The sequence below is a fragment of the Bos mutus genome, chromosome 11, assembly GCF_027580195.1.
Source record: "Bos mutus isolate GX-2022 chromosome 11, NWIPB_WYAK_1.1, whole genome shotgun sequence".
Classification (NCBI taxonomy): domain Eukaryota; kingdom Metazoa; phylum Chordata; class Mammalia; order Artiodactyla; family Bovidae; genus Bos; species Bos mutus.
The window spans coordinates 3,141,448-3,159,041 of NC_091627.1; the positions used below are offsets into that span (position 1 = coordinate 3,141,448).

Here is a 17,594-nt window from a genome sequence, read left to right on the forward strand (position 1 = left end):
CACCTCTCGGGCAGAAGTCTCCTGTTGCTCCCCGGCCTCCTGCTCAACCGCCCCCCCAGGTTGGCCCTCGACCTTGGCCTGGTAGACAGACCCCTGCCCTGGCTCTGGGAACACTTTCTCCCTCTGAACGCCAGAGGAGCCCACACGGTTACCTCCCGGGCGTGGTCCCTGAGTGGACCGAGGTGGGGTCTCAGCTGGGGGAGTGGGCCCTAGTCAGCCTGGCCTGAGGCCTGGGTCCTGAAGGTTCCAGAATACCATGTCTGTAGCCAAGACTTAGGGCCCAGAGATGCAGGCAGGGAGCCAGGCAGGCCCCCGTTTCCATCTACCCTTGGTCAGCAACCCCTCCTGCATGCTAGGAGGTGGTGGGGCTCCCAGCAGGGCGCTGGGTCAAGGCCGGGGGTGCAACACACACCCAACCGCCTGCCGCACTATGTCCCCAAGACCTCTCCCCGTCCCCCGGTGGCACAGAAGCCCCAGGGCTTCACCATGTGGACCCGCCAGACCATCCTGGTCAAAGTGGCCTGGAATGAAGCCTTCTGGGCAGGGCCCGGGCTGCCTCAGCCCAGGAGAGGCCGGAAACACCTGGGCTCCAACCCCAGCGTCCCCACAGGCCGTGTGTCCCTGGGGCTGCTGCTTCACCCCCCTGAGCCCTGGCCCCCTCAGTGATGGGCACAGCAGGGACAGAACCCATGGCAGGGGTGGGTGGGAGGAGGGGCAGCCTGGGTGGGCCAGTTTGCTGACCCAGGTGAGGCCGCCACTGGGCCCCCAAGAGGACAAAGACCCTCGCCAGCTCCCATCCCAACACAGATGACATCCACTTGGCAGACTTTTATTTTTTCAGGAAAAACAAGAACAAATGTACCTTTTGGGTTGGAAAGGACCCGTTAACATGGCAAACACACGTGTGAGCAATAAATACGCACCTACGTTCAGGTGTGAGGGTGGCCCAGCCCTGTCCTCTGACCCCACATCCGCCACCCCACCCTCGCTCTTGGAGGCCCCCTGAGCTCCCCAGGCTGTACAGAGCGGCAGGGGTGCAGTGGCCTCCTTGCACTCACTGAGCAGGACCCTGGGGCTGGGTAGGGTGCCAACCAAGAGAAGGAGCCGCCTCGTGCCCGCAATGGTCACGGTCTCCCAGGGGGCCTGTCTTCTGCCCGATCCCTAGGGCGGCCCACCCCGCAGGAGAAGGGGGTGATGTCACTGGCCCTGCGAGGTGGGGTGGGGGCTAGTTGCTCCACCCGCCCTGCTGATGGCCGGTGGGGCGGACCTTTCCCAGCTGGTGTGCCCAGAACCAGGCCGGCTCAGTTCCTGGGCTCCTGGGCTTGGAGTTGAGGAATGTGGCAGGCCTCCCGGCCCCGCAGGCTCATGACGACATGCCTGGTGGGGCCCGGGGGCCTGTGTTGGAGGAGCACTGCCCTCTCAGGCTGCAGGCTTTCCGAGTCTGCCTGTGTCCTCCTCCTCCAGCCCCAGAAGGAAGCAGGGGACAGGGCCTGGGAGGGGAGCCCTCCCCAGGGGTGAGGCTGAACTGGGGTGAGCACGCCTGTGCTCAGCATACCAGGGACAGCTTCCAGAGAACAGAAATGCCTGTCACTGGTGGCCCCAGACAGGAGGCTTCAGAGACGCCTCTGGGGGTTGGGGGGGTGGTGGGCAGCAGGGCTTCACATTTGGCCGGGCGGGGGGCAGGGAGAGAGTGGAGAGGATCCGGACAGCACCGGGGCTTTGGAGCCGACATGCTGAAGCCCGGCCCGGGGCAGGGCGAGGGCGAGGGCAGGGCTGCAGGAAGCCGCGTACCACGTGGGGCGAGCGCGGGATGGGAGCGAGCCCCGGCCCGAGCCCGCTGCCCTGGGTGGGGGCACAGAGGGGGCTGGGTGCCCGGCGTCCGGCGCAGTGGGCGGGGCCGCATGGCTCAGAGCCTGCCCTCAGCCGCGGCCTCAGGAGGCTTCTGGGGGGGAAGGGGGTGTAGGCATCCTGGACGTTGGTGACCACACCCCACCCCGACCCCGTCCAGGACTGAGGGGTGGGGGCCAGGCCTGGCTGTGGGCGCCTTAGCTGGCACCGGGCTGGCACTGCTGCCGGGACTCCGGGGGCCCGCCCACCTCCTGCTCCGGGCTCCCGGCAAGGTCCACCCGCTGTTCGTCCATCCGCTTGGCCTGGACCCTCTGGATGAGGCTGAAGAAGTCCTCATCGGGCATGGTGGGGCCGCGGGGCGGCACGTCCGGGGGCGGGCAGCGCTGGTCGTCGATTCTGGAGGACTGGGCAGATACACACGTGCAGGTTGGCACCTCGCGTTCCCGCCTTCGGGGCCCCGGCCCAGGGCTCAGGCACCTCAGGGACCGCTCCAGGCGGGGGCCACTGTCCAGTGGCAGTGCCCGCTCAAGCCTGAGAGCCACTCAGGCCACCTTGGGCCTCCCTGGGCATCAGCTCCCGGAGGCAGACCTGGGAGCCAGGACCCCAGAACGGCCTTGCAGGGAGCCACAGGTTGTGACCGGGCCGGACACGGGGCGGTGCAGGCAGCCTCCCAGGTGTGCTCCTGGGGCCCCCAGGCCTGGGGTGTTCTCGAGCGGCAGGGACAGGGTAGGGCAGCGTGGAGCTCCCCAGGGCCCCGTGGAGTCAGGGGGCCCAGGGGGCAGTAGGGCTTCTCTGCAGGGTCTGGCGCAGAAGGGCTGGGAGCCGGCGCAGTCCCCGGAGCGCGCGTGCGTGTGGGCGGGGGGCTCGGGGGTTCTCGGAAGGGGCTGGTTTGGAGGCTCCGCGGACTCGCCCAGGGCGGTGCTGTCCTCTCCTCTGTGGGGATGAATGTCACACTGGAAACTTCCCAGCTTCCTGCATGGGTGGGTGTGGACGGGCGCTGCGGCTGCCCCCTCCCCAGCCACCTCCCCGGGGGTTCCCAAACCCCTGCCTGGACACATGGGTCAGACCCCTCGTGTCCTCCACACTCCAGGATACAGCCTGGCCCTCGGTTTTCTCCATCCAGAGGTGGACGGCTGGTGGGGTACCCCAGGCCATGACCCCGGGGCCCGGTGATTCCTCCAGCTCACCTCCTGAGCTCGAGGGAGGGCCGGCCCGAGGTGCACAGGGCTGAGCAACCACGGGCACCTGGTAACACCAGCTGAGCCAGCCAGGGGGGGCTGGTCCCCCAAGACACCCTGAGACAGAAGGACCAGGTCCCCAGCCAGGAGGGGGCCTGGACTAACCCGGCCAGGGGCGCAGATGGGGCGGGGGACCCGGGCTGCAGCCCCACCTGGCACTTGATGAGCATGTTGAAGAACTCATCCCCCGGCTCCTGGGGCTCCCCGTCACCACGCAGGTGGCCCAGGTTGTTGTGGGTGATGCGCAGGCCGGGCAGGCTGCCCACGCTGGCACGCTGGTCGTCCAGCCGGCGGCTCTGGGAGCTGGCGATGAGGTCAAAGAACTCCTCGGTCTGTGGGGAGGCTGTCAGCGAGGGCTGGGCTGCAGGGCGCCAGAGGTCAGGCCGGGAGGCAGGGACCCCGCCCAGGGGCCCCCAAGAGCGCCTCTGCCGACCCCAGACCCCGGCTGCTCTCAGTCAGCCCTGCAGGGGCCCCCACGGGGAGGGGGGAATGCAAAGAGCCCAGCCTCCCACGCCTGTTCCCTGCACGACCCGGCGTGTCCCGGGGGACGGGAGGGTGACAGGTTACCGAGGATTGCAGCCCAGGGCTCCCGGTGACGGGGGGCACTTTACAGCTGGCCCGCCCCACCCTCGGAGCCTGCAGCGGGGTGGGGGCCGACTCACCGACCCTCCCCTCCAGGGCTGGGGTGGCTGTGGCTTCGGCGGCCGCGGGCTGGCCGTCCTCCAGCGGGCAGCGCTGGTCGTCCATGCGGCTGCTCTGGAACTTGCTCAGCAGATCGAAGAAGCACTCCTCGTCGGGAGACGGGGCCCGGGGGATGCCCTGCGGGCCGGGCGGGCAGTCAGCTCTGGCTCCAGGCCAGCCACAAGGTGGTCCTGCTGTCCCGCGGGGACGCCCGGACACGGCCGGGAGGCTGCTCGGCTCGGACCAAGGTCCGGACCCTCCTCTCTCGCCTGCCCCGTGCCCCCAGCATTCTCCCCGACCTCTCCCCTCCCTCAGCCACCGCTCCGTCCGGGTCTCCTTCAGCCTCCCCAGATGCGACACTGGTGTGCCTCCCCGCACTGGCAGTCACCACCACCCGCCAGCAGCCTCCCTGTGCCCCGGGCCCCCCTGGGCACTCGTGTCTGCTTCCTGCAGTGAGCACCACCCGTGCCTGTATGCCTCTGGAGCCCTGGCACCCAGCCTGGCACTCACCACTGTCTGTTAAATGAACAGACGAGCAAGTGGGTGAGCGACTAGGCCCTCAGCAGGCAGGAGCCTTTACAGCCGCTCCACACACTCCAGATGCCAGGGCCCTGCCAGTGACCCAGGAGGTGCCAGCCCCAGAGGCAAGGAACCCGACCTGGGGGAGCTGAGGGCGTGTTCCACCCCAGCCTCACTCTGGACCCGTTTATAAAATCTCCGATCAGTGGGCAGGCCCGGAGGACAGCTCAGGTGGGGACCGGGACCCTGGGCTGGGGCTGAGGTCAGGCTAGAGGTGTGGCGCCATCATCCCCGACCCCGTCCTCCGAGCACTGGCCAAGGGGTGCATGCAGCAGCCCGGGGTCTGCTCTGGGTCGCTGTGGCAGGGCGAGAGCCAGGACGCCAGGCTGGAGTCCTGGGGGAGATGCCCGCAGTGGGCATCAGTGTGCACTGGCGAGCACCAACGCTGGGGTGAAAAGGCCCCCCCGGTGGGGTCGGGATGGGAGGGCCGGGGCCACGGTTCTGGGCTAGGGGGTGGGATGAGGTGGACAGGCATGAGACCAGGTCACTGAGGCAAGCTGAGTCCCACCTGGCAGGGGGTGCTGGGCAAGCCCACTTCCACTGGCCTCAGTTTACACCCTGTGGAGGGCATGTCGGAAATGCAGGACCCCCAGTGCTCTGGACAGCCCGTCGCCCGCCCCTCTCATGGGGAAGAGGCTCGGTCCTGGAGTACAGCCGGGACTGCTGAGACCCGGGCTCTGGCTGTAGGCCCATGTCGGCCTCCACTGGCCGACGTGAGCGCGGTGGGGCGGGGCAGGAGCCGAGCGGGTGGCTCTCGAGGAGACCCCGCTGAGGCTCAGGCTCTCAGATTACCCGCTTCCTTACCCCCTGCTTGATCAGGGCAGGCCCAGAGCCAAGTCTGGGGGTTACAGTTCGGAGTCCTGCCTTGCAGGGTTCTGCTCTCCTGTGGGTGCCCACGGAGCCTGGAGGGAAGGGACAGCCCACGCCAACCAGCCCAGAGGGGCCCTGGCTGGGGGACTTGCTTCACCTCGTCAGGGCCTTGGGGACCTGCAGAAAGCGGCTGGGGGCCGGGGGCCGAATGTGAACTGGAGGGGGTTCCGCACAGGGCTCTGCTTGCAGGCCAGTGGGGGCCCCGGGCTGATGGGTGAGGGTTGAGCACAGCCCCGCCCCACTTCAGGGGACAGCTGGTGCTCCGGGCCCCCAGCCCGCCTCTGGCCCCGGCTGGGGTCTCCCAGGTGAACCATGGGCCAGGCCCCTCCCAGGAGAGGGGTGACCCGGGGGGGTCCACGTCACTCGACATGTGTGCCCCAACACTCCTCCAGCCTCCTGCGGGCTGAAGCTCAGACTCCAGGTAGGCACCTGGAGTGGGCAGGTTGCTGAAGGCCCCTCCACTGTGGCCAGGGCTGGGCTAAGAGGGGCCCCCTCCCGGCTGTTCCATGGCGCCATCCCAAGCTGGGCTCCCCAGGCGCCGTGCCAGAGCCACCTCAGCCCAGAACCCGGGACCAGCCCGGGGCCTGGCAGCTGTCCCCCCCAAGAGCCTGGGAACACCTGTGAAGGGTGGGCGCCTCTCGAGCTGGACACTGCTGGACTGAGGCCACAGGCGGAGGGGGAGCCCGTGCCCTTCTCCCGGGACAGGACCCTGCACCCCAGCAGGACGCACCTGGGGACCTGGGCGCCCCACGCTCCCCCGCCCTCTCCTTAGCCCCACTCGGTCTTTCTGTCCAGAAGTCAGGGCTCCTTGAGGCTCACTCCAGCCCCTCCTGCAGAAGCATCAGCCCACCTTCTCCCTGGGAGGAAGGAGCTGGCCCTGGTGGCGCGAACCCTCCCCACCCCCAGCCCGGGTGGCCCCCTCCAGCTGCCACCTGCCCAGGACAGAGGGCGGGGGCCAAATGCCCTGGACTTGCCCCACGGTGCTGGCCCCCCGGGGAACTGCACTGGCTGACCATCCACCCGCCCTGGCCCCCAGGCGGGAACGCTTGGCCACCTGAGTCCGGTTCCCACAGGCCACGAGCCTCCACCGCGCTGGGGACCCCACACTCACGTGGATCCACAGCCGCTCCAGCGGCGGCCAGGTGGATGGGGCGCGGGACCACGTGGAGCCTGGGCAGGAAGCCAGGGTCCCTGCTGGGCAGCCCTGCCCGCAGTGCCCAGCGCTGCCTCACCGCCCAGACCCACCCAGCACTGTCAGCCTGATGCTTAAATAGGCCCCAGGGCGAGGGCACCTCCCCGTCCCCGCCCCCCCCGCTGCACGCACACACAGACACAGACACTCTCTCCATAAAAATTCAGAGATGGGGCTCGAGCGCGCGCACACACACACACACGCACACTCTCTGTAAACACTCAGAGATGGGGCATGCGCGCGTGCAAACACACACACGCACACTCTCTGTAAACACTCAGAGATGGATCTTGAGCATGTGCACACACACACACGCACACACATGCACACTCTCTGTAACCACTCAGAGATGGGGCATGGGCGCATGCACACACACACACACATGCACACTTTCTGTGAACACTCGGATCACGTGCGCGCACACACACACACTCTCTGTAAACACTCAGAGATGGATCACGTGTGCGTGCACACACACACACGCACACTCTCTGTAAACAGAGATGGATCTTGTGCATATGCGCACACACACACACACACATGCACACTCTCTGTAAACACTCAGAGATGGGGCATGGGCGCGTGCACACGCACACACACTTTCTGTAAACACTCAGAGATGGATCGCGTGCACACACACATGCACACTTTCTGTAAACACTCAGATGGATCACGTGCACACACACACACACACACGCACACTTTCTGTAAACACTCAGAGATGGATCGCACACACACACACACACACACACTTTCTGTAAACACTCAGAGATGGATCCCGTGCACACACACACACACACGCACAGTTTCTGTAAACACTCAGAGATGGATTGCGTGCACACACACACACACGTACAGTTTCTGTAAACACTCAGCGATGGGGCATGGGCGCGTGCACACACACACACACACACGCACACTTTCTGTAAACACTCAGAGATGGATCCCGTGCACACACACACACACACACGCACACTTTCTGTAAACACTCAGAGATGGATTGCGTGCACACACACACACACACGCACAGTTTCTGTAAACACTCAGCGATGGATCCCATGCACACACACATACACGCACACTTTCTGTAAACAGAGATGGATCATGTGGACACACACACACACACACACGCACACTTTCTGTAAACACTCAGAGATGGATCCCGTGCACACACACACACATGCACACTCTCTGTAAACAGAGATGAATCACGTGCGCGCGCACACACACACACTTTCTGTAAACACTCAGAGATGGATCACGTCCATGTGCGCACACACACACACACACACATGCACACTTTCTATAAACACTCAGATGGGGCATGCGCGTGTGCACAAACACACACACACGCACACTCTCTGTAAACACTCAGAGATGGATCACGTGCGTGCACACACACACACGCACACTTTCTGTAAACACTCAGAGATGGATCGTGTGCATGTGCGCACACACACACGCACACTCTCTGTAAACACTCAGATGGATCGCGTGTGCACACACACACACGCACACTTTCTGTAAACACTCAGAGATGGATTGTGAGCACACACACACACACACTCTCTGTAAACACTCAGAGATGGAGCGCGTGCATGTGCGCACACACACACACGTGCACACTGTAAACACTCAGAGATGGGGCATGCACGCACGCACACACACACACTCTGTAAACACTCAGAGTTGGATCGCGCGCACACACACACACACTCTCTCTCTGTAAACACTCAGAAATGGACCACACGCACGTGCACACACATGCACACACACACTGTCAACAGAGTTGGATCGCGCACACACACACACACACGCACTCTCTGTAAACACTCAGAGATGGATTGCGAGCATGCATACACACACACACATACTCTCTGTAAACACTCAGAGTTGGATCGCGCGCGCACACATACACACACACACATACTCTCTGTAAACACTCAGAGATGGATCTCCCTGAGCTTGGAGCCTCGGGCGGTCACTGCAGCGGGGTAGGGGTGGGACCTGTCTGGGGAGCACCTTCCCGCGGACAGCAGCCCCTGCTTCCTGCCTGAGCTGGCCCAGCGTGGGGAGGAGACAGAGGGTGGGGTCCTTCCCTGTCCTGGGCTTTGGGGGCCCCCTGCACAGTCGCCTCCCAATGCAGCAGACCCCTCGACCTCTGCCTGGCCTCAGACTAAGACCCCTCAGCCAGAGCAGACTCCTGGGCCTCCAGCTGCCCCAGGAAGCGTCCCTTTCTGCTTTTGGAGGACTCTGGGGTCAGTGTCCGCCTGGCCTGGGGTTGACCACCCAAGGTCTCTTGGGGAGGCAGCTGCGAGCCCCACAGGAGAGGCGAGGATGGGATGGGCACACCAGAGCGCCTTCCTGGGCCCCTCTGTCCAGCCCCCTCCACCGAGGGCTCAGAGCTGCTGCGGGGACTGGCCCTCCGAGGCTGCCTCTTTTCAGGTGCCTGCTGGACACGAGGCTCAGCCTATCGGGGTCCAGGCCTCCAGCCCAAGAAGCCAGGCTCTGAACTCCGAGTCGTGGGATCTTTCTTCAGGGGCACCGACTCGGCCTGCAGCCCCACCTTCTCCTCTACAGGGCCCCGCCTAGGGGTGTCAGGGGCCGATCCTGAGAAACCCCAGCCCACCATTCCCCGCTGGAAGCCCTCAAGCCATCTCCTTCCCTCCCAGGGGCTCAGGTCCCCTCCAGGGCTGCGGTGAACGGGCACCCGTGACACCCTGCCCCTCGGCGACCACCTGTCTGGCAGAAGGGATCCCCGGACTGCAGGCGTGCGGAGCGGCTGGACCAGTGGACAGGCAGGTCGGCTGGGCTGTGTCTGGGCGGCCTGTGCCCACCTCCTCAGATCCTGCCTTCGGGGCCCGAGGCTCAGGGGCCCCACAAGGGAGGGTGGGGTTTACGGCTTTGGCTCAGGTGCCTCCTGGGGACGCCTTCCAAAACTGCCCTTGTGCAGGGAGGCAGGTGTGGCTGAGGGTTCGCGAGTCAGACTAGTCTCTGCACTTCCTGCTGCAGGGGCGGGGGGTGCTGCTAAGCAGCTGGGGCGCAGGCTCTGCCCCCCACTCAGCCCCCGTCTCACAGCACGGACAGCCATCAGCTGGCACGCACAGTCCTGGGTGAAGCCAGGCAGTGGGGCAATGAGCAGAGGCCAGGCCTTCCTGCTCCTGAGCCCACTGTGGCTCCCCGGCACCCTGGCCAAGTCCTGCCCTGCCCAGCTCTCTCTGGCTGGGCCACTCCAAGATGCCCCCAACCTTCAGGGCTGACACGGCCCTGCTCCCAAACCCCTGTCCCAGGACAAATACTCAGTCCTCTCAGACCACCTAGTCAGACCCCGAAGTCGCTGCTGCGCTGGGGACAACATCCTTGCACAGCCTGGGCCCCAGGGGCCGAGGGGAGGGCCAGGGCCGGCCCCTTTCCCATGGGCAGCATCAGCAGCAAGCAGGCCCTCTCATCTGGGGCCCAATGGAGCCCCAAGCAGGAGTCCCAGCACCTTCCCCAGCCCCACACCCTTCCCTCATCCCACTCCACGGACACAAACTCTGGCCATCCGCCAGCCGTCCAGTGGGGCTGGGGTGAGGTAGGGTCAGCGGAGGCCACCCCAGGCTCGTGGGAAGATGGGTGCAAAGCATCTAAGAATACCCAACACAGCACCCACGGCCTGCGGAGGCTGGGAGGTGCTGACTAAGCCCCTGAAAGAACTATTTTTAGACTAATTCTCAGAGATTTGGACCCAGAGGTTCTGCAAGGGGGGAGGGCTCCAGGCTGACCTCTGAACCCGCACGCATCGGGGCATGTGCCCCTCTGTGCCCCCTGCACCTTGACCAGACCCTGAGGCCCTGGAGAGGCCAGCTAGGCGCCTGGGCACAGTGGAACGCCTGCTCAGCAGCAAGAAGCCCGCCCCTCCCCCTGCGCCCCCGTCTGTCTGCCTCCCCCATCACCCGTCTGTCTGCCTACCCCATCACCTGGCCCGTCCATTCATCTCTGCACACTGTGTCCCCAGGACGGGGCTGCTGACTAGGCCTGAGGACCTGAGCGGCACCCTGAGCTGTCCTGCAGACCCTTCCTGGGCTGCCTGCAGTCCCTGCAGTGAGGCCTCCTTCCGGCCAGTGAGTCAACACTGCACTGAATGCCCTGGCCTTTCAGCAGGACCTGTGTCCACCAGGAGCCAGGGGTCAGCAAAGACCCACGACCTCAGCCCCTGGAGAGACCCCGGCCTGGCCTCCAGGCGGGCGGGGCAGGGTGGGCGGTGGAGCCCCCCACCAGCGCCCGGGGAGGGGTCACCTACCGTGCGAGGCAGCTGCACCCGGACGTCTGCGCTGTCCAGCGGGGAATGGCTGCCCTCCCGCGGCCTCCTCTCAGCCGTGTCGGGCCCTTCTTGGTACTTCCTGCTCCTCACGGGGAGAGGGAGCAAGTCCCTGCTGGGCCCCCGCCAGTCCCCCGCGTGGTGGCTGTCTCCATTTTGCTCCTGAGGGGGCAAGGCTGGGCATGGCCAGTGGTTCGAAGCAGCACTCCCCAGCACGGGATGCAGAGGGTCGCCGACCCAGGCGGAGACACTCAGGTGCCCGAGGGAAGATAACACGAGGGGCCTGGGTGGCCGGCAGGCAGGGAGAGGCAGGGCGGTGCTGCAGGAGCTCAGATTCCCCCCTCAAACGTCCACCTTCCCAGGCTGAATGCTGGGTGACCGTGGGCGGCCCTGAGCCTTGTCTGCAATGGAGACCAGCGTCCAGTACACTGTGGGAACCAGAGGCTCCGAGACAGCAGGCCATGGCTCCAGGGCCACACAGCACCCTCCCCTGGGGGGGTCCAGAGCGCCAGGGCCCACTGTTCCACCCGAGCAGACAGGGATGGGGGCTGGCCAGGCCGTGGGGGTTCTGCCACATTTAAGGACCGTGGTTTGACCCTGGGGGGTGTCGAGCCTTGCTGGCCGGACCAAGGGGAGGGTGAAGGGAGCCCATGGAAGCCATGGGGCCTCCGGGGGCCTCTCTGGGCAGGGGGGGCCCGTGCAGGGTCCTGAGCCGCAGAGGGCACATCGGTCTCCCTTGGCGAGGACCAGATGCGGGCATGAGTCCCAGCGAGTGTTTATAAGCTCAACACACACCCCCAGGCTGGTCACGCCCTGTCCCTCAGCGGCCACAGGTCCCTACTCACCCGCTCCAGGGGTAGTCTCAGCAGGTCCCAGGTCTCCGCGCTCAGCCTCTGCGTCCTCTTGGGTCTGGCCCCTGCAAGAGAGCAGGCCCGGTCAGCTGGCAGCAGGTCCAGGCTTCGAGATCAGCCAGTCTGGGGGCCAGGGACCACCAGCTCCCACCTCCTAACCCACGTGGGGGCCAGCGCAATGTCCACACAACCTCTGTGCCCCGCCTGGACAAGTACCCGGGTGTCCAGAGGGCGCTGACCGCACAGGGGCCAGGCAGAGTCTGGCTCGCCGGCCCATCCCACGCTCCAGTTTCCCACCGAGTCCTGGGCCTGGCTCTTCCCCACCGGCCTTTGCGTCCGCTGTTCCCTCCCCAGGACGCCCTTCCTGCGTCTGCACGGCCGCAGGCCTCAGCCTCCGCTCTGTGGCTCCCGCATCCTGCACCCTGCCCACACGGCAGAAAGCCCAGGTCCTCCCGGGGGGGCCGAGCAAGCACGCCTCTGAGGGCCCGGCTGGACAAGCCCAGGAAGTGCAGGGCGAGGGGCAAGCAAGGCCTCGGGTGGTGGTGGACACTCTGGGGGTCCCGTCTCTGGCCTTGGACCTGTTAACACCCTGTGGAGCTGGGCGCCCTCCTCCCCTTCCACGGTCAGACGGGCGGGCCAGCATGTTGCCCACCCCCGTGCAGGGGAGCCGTCTCAGATGCCCACTGAGCCGCAGTCATGACGTGGTGGGCTGCCCTCCGAGCCCCACAGCACCCGGCTCCCTGTGAGGCTGAGCTGCCCTGCGGACACCTGTGGCGAGGCGAGGGGAGCTAGACTCAGAGGCCGCGCCGTCCAGCCCCTCGTTGCGGCCAGGCGTGCACGCCACGGCTCATGGCCACGGAGGGCAGGGCGGGAGCCCCCAGCCTGGCACCCCCGCCCCCAAGCCTGGGCCTGGCTCCCGCAATTGCACCCACCGTGGGGGACACGGTACGCAGAGGGGAGCCGATTCTGGCGGCCAGTCATCCAGACCAGTCCAGACTGAACAAACGGAACGTCCGGAGCCTCACGAGGATGCGGCAGGCGTCCCAAAGCAGCTGGAGGCGGCGGCTGGACTGCCGTGCCCTCCTCCCCGCCCTGGCCCCCAGGGCTGGAAGAAGCTACCCCCATGCCCCACCCTCCGCTCCCCAAAGGCCGAGTAACATGCCGGCCAGGCTGGGGACACCAGGGGTCCTTGGAGGAGCATCTGTGGCCACCGTCCCAGAGCTGGGGAGGGAGTGGCTGCCGCAGCCCGACCAGCCGTGCCAAGGTGTCCGCAGGCCTAGGACCAGGCCGGCTGCCAGCCCCCAGCCCTGCTGCCCAGCCCCCATGGTCAGGCCAGGCCTGCTGCTGCCCCCATGGAAAACGGCAGCCGGCCGGTGGGCCTCTGCCAGGCACCGAGCCAGAGGGGCATAGCCTCGGCCCACGGCTGAAGGACAGGAGCAGAAAGAGGGGACCCCGGCTGCCCATCACGCCCACACAGGGAGTGAACAGAGCCAGAGGGACCCCTGTCCCATGGCGCCTACTCACCCCAGCCGGCAGAGCCTCCTCTCAGCTGCCCTCACCCGACCCCCTCGAGGCCCCACGAGGCTTCCCCAACCTGGACGCCGGGCCCCAGCCCCGCACGGCTGCTCCTGTCCCGCCCTGGCCCCCACCACCAACGGCCCCTCTGAGCCGCGCCCGGCTCCGGGGCGGGCCCCTCCATGGCCCATGTGGACGACAGGCGGAGGGCCCTCCGGCTGGGCCGGGCTAAATGCACCCTCTGTCTGCACAGTGCATTCTGAACCCGGCACTTCCAACGGTCCTAGGGCTGAGCCGGCCCTGACTGGGGACATTCAGGCGCCGCTGGCTGCCTTCCTGCCCTGCCCACCCAGGGGTCGGGCCTGGAAACTTCCCGAGGACCGCCCACCACCACCCAGTCTGAGCCCCTCACCCTCGTTTCTGTCCCTACTGGGCATCTCGACACACCTTGTTCCAACTCGCGGGCCTTTTAGCTGCCCAGCCCAGGGATCCTGCTCCGTCCTTGCGTCCACTCCCCGCTCCTGGCGGCTCCACCTTCGGAGTCCGCCCGGAACCGCCCTCCCAGCCCTGCCCCATGGTCCCTCCTCCATGCCAGGGCCCGAGAGGTGCCCGAGTTCTGGGCTGGGTCTTCCTGCTTGTGGGACCCTGCGGGACACCCCAGCTATGGGGGTGGGACTCATACACAGTCCACAAGGCCCCCGCCCCCTCCCCTGCTGCGGGGCCTTTGCACGGCTGTTCCCTCACCCAGGCTGTGGTTCCTCCCTGAGCTCCAGGCACCCTCCCTGCCCTCCTTCACGTCTTCACTTAAATGTTGTGTACAGATTGAAAGTCTGGGTCCCCCAGATTTCATATGCTGAAACCCCAGACTCCTAGCCAATGGTCCAGGGGGTGGGGCCTGGGAGGTGATGAGGGTAACTGAGGCTCACAGAAGACAGAGAGGCCCTCGGGGGGCACACCCCCTCCACACTCTCAGCCCCACCCCTACCCGTCTGCGATGCAGGACAAGGCCCCCCACAGGACCCCACCACATGGACACCCTACTGCTGGACGCCCAACCCCCAGAACCCTGAGAAGTAAGTGTCCGCCAGCAGGCCACCCTGTGTGTGGGCTTTCTTACGAGGCTCGAGCTGGCCGTGACAGCGGCCTCTGCGTGGCTCACCTACTGCTGTGTTTACGGCTACCCCCGCCCCACCCCAGATCCCTAGCCAGCCCCAAAGCACCTGTAACATGACTGGCTTTCTGCACGCGTCACTTTTTATCGCCGCTGCGGCCCTCAGACTCGGAGAGAACCCGGCACATAGTAGGTACTTTAAGAATGGAACAGGTAGCAAGCATTTACTGAGCGCCTACTGTGTGGGGCCGTGGGCAGCTTCACGCGCTGTCCCCTCTGGGCCGTCCCCAACAAAGAAGGTCCCGGCCATGGACCAGGACGTGGACACGTGGGCTCAAAACAAGGCAACAGCCTGGAGAAGGCCACAGAGCCCCAGGGCGGGGAGCCAGAGCCAGGATGGGCCATCAGGCCACAGGCGGGCCTGCATGGGGCAGTTGATAGGGCAGGAGGGCCAGGCTGAGAGGAGCCGGAGAGGAAACAGACATGGGGACAGGTGGGCACCCGTGGCCCCACGGCCCTGGTCTGTCCATCACGGGAGCCTGGGTGGGCTGCAGGCCACTAGCTGAACGCACAGACGGACAGAGGGCTGGTCTTCAGCCTCCCAGGACGTGAGACATGCCCTTGTCCCCACCCAGCCACCTTCCCGGGATGACCAGCCGGCCTGCTTCTCAGACGTGGACACGGTGGCTCAGCGAGGTTACCTGGTCAGCCAGGGCCAGAGCCCGCAGCCTAAGCACTCACTCAGACATGACACCAACATACACCCCCACCTCCAGAAATGGCTAGGCGTGGTGTCCAGGGACTCCAGGGGTTCTGGGGCCAGGGCACCCCGAGCAGGGCCCAAAGGGTGAAGGGACTGTGGTGGGCACAAGCTGGGGCAGCGGGGCGGATGGGCGTCCCGCAGAGGGGGCGGGCGGGCAGCCCCCCAGGGCTCGGGACTGACTCCCTCATCCTGTGCACCAACCATGCCGCCAGGGGTGCAGGAAACTGTCTGGCACGCCCCGCCCCCCGGGCGCCCTACTGGAATGGGCAGGGGTGGGCACACCAGGCACCTGGGGAGGACAGACCCTGACCAGGGGCACCGGCGGCAAGGAGGTGGCCCCGCCCACCCAGACTGGCTCTGGGACCTCTTTGCTGGGGTGGGGGCAGCGAGGGCCGTGAGGGTCACGTGCACTGAACCCAGCTGACCCTGGGTCCTGCAGCTGCACAGTGCCCCGGTCTTCATCAAGGCAGGGAGGAAAGGCCCTGAGGCCTGGCCCCCAGCCGGCCAGTGACCACCAGGCCTGGCACCACCACGGGCCTCGCCGGTGTCACGAGGCCATGCCCACCACAAGGGCTGTGGCCGGTCCCCCCGACCCTCCTCCTGGGAGGACGCCCCTCCACCAGGGCTGGTTACACCTCCCCTCACTACCAAGCTCTGGGTTTGCAGCTGTACCCCCCCAACACTCCCCATGCCCAAGACAGTTCCCAGAAGACAGTCTCCCAGCTTTCCGGAAACTGGGCCAGACCACCGCCGGCGCTCAGCATGCCCCGGAATGAACCGGTGAACGAATAAATGAACAAACGATGCCACTCCTGCAGACAGCGCTGCCACGGCCCCCGCACCCCCGCCAGGCTCACCGGACCCGGGGTATCCTCCGGGGCTGCCTAGACTCAGGGTGCTGGCCTGCCTCCAGCAGCGGCATCCCCGGGCCCCCAGATCTGCCTCTGCAGGCCTGGGCCCTGCTGCCGTCCTCCCGAGAGGACAGCCTCATCCAGCGTCTGCTGGCAGCCGGGCGCTGGCGGCCTTGGGGGAGGAGGCTTCCGGGGGCCCTGGCGGGGAAGGATCTGGCCCTGGGCTATGCAGAAGAGCAGGCGCGGGGAGGACAGAGGCCGCCTTGTTCCCGCCCCACCCCGCGGCCCCCTCTCCTCTGCCCGCCTGGAGGAGAAGGAAAACACCAGGAGAGCAGACGGCCGCTGGGCCGTGCCTCCGGGGGAGTCCTTCCAGATGCTGGGCCTGGCCCTGCCCCCACCCGCTGCTGGGGTTCCCAGAGGGCGGTCCCATAGAGCAGGCATGCCAGGGGGCTCTGGACAGAGCTGCCACTCTCCGGAGACCTCGCCTGCGGAGAAGATGTCAGCGTGCACAGGTTGGGATGGGGTGGGGAGCGAGAGGAAGGGGGGGCCATACTGCATCCCACCCTCAGGGGCCACAGTGCCCCCAGAATGAGGGCGGCGGAGGGTCCCAGAGCTTCTGCTGCCTCCCTTCCATCGCAGAGGGTGACGTGTGCCTCCGGCTTCCAGACTGGCCACTGTCACAAACCCGCCAGTGTTACAGCCCAGAGCCCCAGAGACCCGACACGGCAGCCAGACGGGCCAGGGGGCTTTGGAGGCCGGGGCAGGCGGGCCCCCAGGGAGCCCAGCCATGAGGGACTCGGGGCTGGACTCCCCGGAAACTTGAGAGCCACGGGTGGGGGACTCCGTGAGCTGGACGGGAGAGGACGGCTAACTGCCTGTCCAGCTCCCGCCCCACACCCCCTACAGTGTGAGAGGAGCATGGGGCCACCCCTCCCCCTGCCTCTCCCCTCCCCCCTCCCCTTCCTGACCCCCCAACACACACTTTCTAATCTATCTACCTGGAGAAGTGTCACTGACCCACACGGGGCGAGCCCACCAGTGAGATTACAGGCTCTACGGCGATCAGCCAGCCTCAGCTGATTGGCACCCGGCCTCTGGCCGGTTGAGCCCCCCCTCCCTCCTTCCAGCAGCCCCGACCCCGCTGTCCCTACAAGAAGCCCTCCCCCAGGCCCAGCCCCCCTCCCTGTCCTCATACCTGCCCTGGTGATAAACCTGGGGGGCTCACTCAGGGTGACCCCAGGCCCTCGCTGCCCCAGAGGCAGAAAGGACCAGCCCCGGGCCCCCTTGCCCCGCAGGGACCCTGTCTGTCTGTCACCACTTTCCATCTCTGGATCCACCTTGCCCCCAGCACCCCATCATTTCACCCACCCCCAACTGTGAGCTCCAGAACAGGCAGGTTCCGTCAAAGGCTGACGCCCCCTGGGCACAGGGGCTCAACACCTTCTGAGGGACCCCGTCCCTAACCTGGCAGCTCCGTTAAACGTTCTGCAGTCTGGGGGTAGACCCCACCGAGCCCCCCAGCATGAGCCAGTGCCTACCGACTGCTGGTGGCCAGCCCGCCAATCCCTGCCCTCCCAGGCCCCTGCACCTGAGCTGAGGTCAGAGCCTGGGGCAGAAGGCATGGGACCTCCCACTCTGGCCCGTAACTCACCTTGGGCCTCATAGCCGGCCAGGTCTGGCTTCTCCGCGGCCGCCGGGCTGGCCAGCCGGCCCAGAGCCAGCTGCAGCTGCGCCACGTTCATGCGGGCCGTGAGCTCCCCGCTGCGGTCCCCGATCTGCAGCCAGGGGGGCTGGG

General features: G+C 66.4%; 1 protein-coding gene across 4 annotated transcripts in view; it reads right to left on the minus strand.

Moving 5' to 3' along the window:
• Positions 1–946: 946 nt before the first annotated feature.
• The window catches only part of GPSM1 (G protein signaling modulator 1), a 29,397-nt gene continuing 12,749 nt past the window's right edge, over positions 947–17,594 (minus strand). For 2 of the 4 annotated variants that reach the window (XM_070378745.1, XM_070378744.1), the window contains exons 9-14: positions 17,451–17,574; positions 11,554–11,624; positions 10,691–10,870; positions 3,749–3,905; positions 3,239–3,447; positions 947–2,252 (exon numbers count right to left, since the gene is read on the minus strand). In XM_070378745.1, the coding sequence (XP_070234846.1) occupies positions 2,046–2,252; positions 3,239–3,447; positions 3,749–3,905; positions 10,691–10,870; positions 11,554–11,624; positions 17,451–17,574 (948 nt within the window). In that variant the 3' untranslated portion in view covers positions 947–2,045. Of the gene's footprint in view, positions 2,253–3,238; positions 3,448–3,748; positions 3,906–10,690; positions 10,871–11,553; positions 11,625–15,805; positions 15,825–17,450; positions 17,575–17,594 lie in introns of those variants that run through there. The other 2 variants (XM_070378747.1, XM_070378746.1) reach the window with 2 other exon arrangements.